Source organism: Corvus brachyrhynchos, unplaced genomic scaffold, assembly GCF_000691975.1.
Source record: "Corvus brachyrhynchos isolate BGI_N302 unplaced genomic scaffold, ASM69197v1 scaffold279, whole genome shotgun sequence".
Taxonomy (NCBI): Eukaryota; Metazoa; Chordata; class Aves; order Passeriformes; family Corvidae; genus Corvus; species Corvus brachyrhynchos.
In genome coordinates, this window is record NW_008246060.1 from 977,383 (window position 1) to 981,116 (window position 3,734).

General features: G+C 46.2%; 1 protein-coding gene across 1 annotated transcript; it reads right to left on the bottom strand.

Moving 5' to 3' along the window:
• Positions 1-318: 318 nt before the first annotated feature.
• On the bottom strand, positions 319-2,816 carry SRGN (serglycin). The gene is given in 4 exon segments (XM_008642739.2): positions 319-519; positions 521-590; positions 735-882; positions 2,648-2,816. Coding segments are annotated over 4 exon segments (399 nt in total). The 5' UTR covers positions 2,739-2,816; the 3' UTR covers positions 319-429.
• Between the last annotated feature and the right edge of the window lie 918 nt (positions 2,817-3,734).

Below are 3,734 nucleotides of genomic sequence, written 5' to 3' on the forward strand. Positions count from 1 at the left end.
GGAGGGCGCCGCCTGGCGGCCGGGAGGCGGCAGCGCTTGGGAGGTCTCCTTAGGAAATAACCGCGGTAGTAAACCTTTTCTTTTCGCAGGATTTCGGGCTGGTTTTCGGGATACGCGGTTGGCTGACTGCTGTAAAAGTGCAGGCGGCTCCCAGCGCACGAAGGGTTGGAATTTATCCCCTCAGAGTACTATGACTTCCCCACAGAGCTGGCTGCCCACCCATCACTGCTGTTCCCCCCATTGGGATGGCTGCCGCACATACACACATAAGGCAGTTCAGACTGAACAATAACCTTTTTAGTAAGTGAAAGCAGTAAGGATCTTAAGGCAAAATTTTTATTGATGCTGGTTTAAAACCGCTTCATGGCTGTTGGGTGAGGCTCTGGGGAAGAGGCGAGGGAGCGACGCATGAGGACAACGTCTCCAGCCCTACAGGAGCAAATCCTCCTCCGACAGCTTTTCCTTCAGCTCAGTGCCTCGCAGGCTCTCCAGGAAGACAGGCAGCTGTGCCACAGATGGTATTGGACCCAGAGGCGGAATCCTCATCCGAGAGAGGGAATATATCACCCAACTCCTGGTATCTCTTCATCCTGAAATGCAGAATGGCATTTTTCTCTCTTAGATGAACAGATCTAAGCGTGGGCAAGCCACACTGTGACAGGACCGTCAAGGCAGGAATAATAGACATTCTGGGGTGCTAGCATTAATGACAACCATGTGGCAAATGAACTTACAAGGACGGGTCTGCCATGGGAGGAAGGATCCTGTTGGCTCCACCACTGGGCATGTAAAACCAGGGCCCCTTCTCTTCAATGCAGTTAGCAGACCAGGCGTCAGGCCGGCACCTCACTCTCTTGTACCTTGCCCTCTGCATCGGAGCACCTGATGGAATCAGCCACACATTATCCATGAGGACCAGGACATTACTCACCAGGTCCTATTAACTTTATGAGCACCCAATAAGGCTTAAAGGAGCGGATGGAAGTAATTTGTGCGGCCCTGATTGCTCAACCTCTGGAAAACTAAAGTAACCCGGACAACTTTTTTTAAAATGGCTACTGACATCCTAAGTGACTCCTTTGCCATCAGAGACATCAGACATATCTCCCACACGGCACCAGGAAGTCCATGAAAAATCCCTGGGAGTCCCCTTCACACACGGCACCGGGAAGTCCATGGGAAACCACTGCTGTCACAGCACAGCTCATCCCCAGCTCACAGTCTGGCGCAACTGTGGGGGACCTGAGGGTGCCCTGCAGCTCTCCTTGAGAGAAGGTGGAGGTATGTGAAAATAATGTGAAAATCTCTGGGGACAAGGAATCCAGCTGACAGCTGGCTCCTGTGCTCTCCTTCCTCTCTTGGCTCCAGCTCTGCCCCTTCGAGTTCAATGGGATGAGTTTTGATGGGGAGGTGAGAAACTCAGGGTATGCCATGGGAGCAGGTTTGGGGTTTATGTAGGCTCTCAGAGCACTCGCCAGAGGAGAGGCAGTTCAGGTGTCTCCTAGACACAACAAGGTTTTGTAAACCCATGTTTTCAGTTCTGGTGCTCCTCAGGTGCCTGATTGGGGCTGTCACTGAAAATGTGGGTCTTCAAAAAATACCAAAATGACAAAAAAAGGATCACATAGTGAAGATAAAAGCAGTGGCATTTCATCCTTCCTCTTGGTCTCATATAATTAATTTGTTCAGAAACCTCCTGGTGCATTCTCAACCTGTTGGCACTTTATCTATTTTTTTTCTCAGTTTCTTGGGAATATCTCTCTGTAATTACACTTCTCTATTGCCCTATATATTTCCATAATGTACTGGATGACTTTCAGGTACCTCCTACACTCTTCTGTAAAAGAAAAAAGATCTCATGGGTGTAATTTCCTGCTGCTTCTACAGTATATTCCTTTATCATACTTATTTTCTTCTCCTCGCCTATTATTAAAAAGGTTTTTAATAATAACAGTCACAACAAAATAAACAGCTGTAGCTGAAAAATTTGCAAATAAGCAACATAGAGCAAGCAGGCCATCATCCCTCAAAGATCAGCCTCAGGGTGGTAATGCATAACAAGAGCCTTTCACTATCACAGCTTTGGTTTGTGGACAAATTACACTCTACATGCTTGAAGAGGAGTTTTTCTCTCACAAGAAACAAATCCATGGGGCATGGCATCATGAATCAATATTTCCTTTTCGTTGTTTTAGTGCTGTATGTTGCAATATTTTACCAAATAAACCGTTTAGTTTCCTCATACTTACAGCTAGTTTCCTTTCCTGCTCACCCCAGAAAGCAGACCGTAGGAGTTATGACATGGGAACTGTTACATACTATGTCTGTAACTCCCTAAGTGCGTAACAGCAGTAACCAGACCACTATGAAAGGGACATTTAGAAAAATATATATTGAAATACGTAGACTGAAAACATACACACATACAACAAACTTTTCATTAAGCTTTTTTCAAAAATTGAAATGCTCCAATTGCAAAAAGCACATTTTCTTGCTGTTCCCTCTCCAGAAAAGGAAACTTTAGCAAAACAGACTTTCTGAATAGATCTCATTACCCCCAGAAGAAGGCCAGTTTGTGAAATTCAGAGGCTGCCTACACTGCATAGCTCAGAAAGAGGATTACCGAGAGAACAACAACCCGTTTTACCTTGTGCTGTGTATCCCACAAAGAGGATTAAACAAATAGCCAGGAAAATCCTCCCGTTACATCTGATAAGGAGCTGCATTTTGGCTGGCATCCCTCTGCTCGCAACCAGCCTTCACCACAGCTTCACACTTCAGAAATAAGATGGAGCGAGGAGATCAACTTTTAGAAAAGGTTCCAAAACCTCAAACCCAACCCATAACCTGCGTCACCACTTCCTGACTGACAGGAGTGAGACATGAACAGAAAAGCTCAGCACTGTGGCCTTCCTGCCTTCATCAATCCAAATTGAAAGTTCCTCTGCCTTCATCTCCTGTTTTGCCCGAGGAGAAAAGCAAACCTAGGACCCACCAGCTGGACCGAAGGTGGTGCTGCCAGCAGCTTGTGGTCAAGGCACACATCCCACCCAGCGTCTGCCCAATGCTGAGAGGCCTCCAGAGTGAAAAAGCAGTGCTTCATGTTCCCTAATTTTCGGTCAACTGCATTTGTGCATTGGCACTGGCACTGCCTTTCCCTGCCTCAAGCCCACACCAGTCCGCCAAGATGGTTAGAAGCCAGCTACTCGCAGTAGGTACGTGTTTCGCCATCTGGGGAATCATCTTTTCCCACAGAAGTAAATTATCTCTGTAATTTCATGCCAGGCTTGGGGGTTTTTGGGTTTTTTTGAAAGCAGAATCATAGATATTCACAGTAGAAGTGAAAAAAAATGTATTAAGTTAAAGAATATATTCTGGTAGAAACACATCAGCTCCTTTCTGGAAGGGCAAAGTCAATTTGCTTGGCCAGATCATCATTGTGTGGTACAAATGCCCCTTTGGATCACATGTGGCTCCACAAGGAACACATCTGAGAAGCCATGAAAGCTCTTATAGAGACAGATAAATAGAAGCTGCCTTTCAGCTGGCTTGTACCTTTTACTTGCCTTTTGGCTGTGATTAAACTCAGGCTTGAGTTCACTTAAGAATAAATTACAAACAACAAGGTTACCAAAGGAGTGAAGGTTTTTCTCAGTCGTACTGAGAGCTGCTGGATTAACTGGGGCACCGACATGTGGGCCTGACATGCTGCAACACCTTGTCGGTACTGGGGC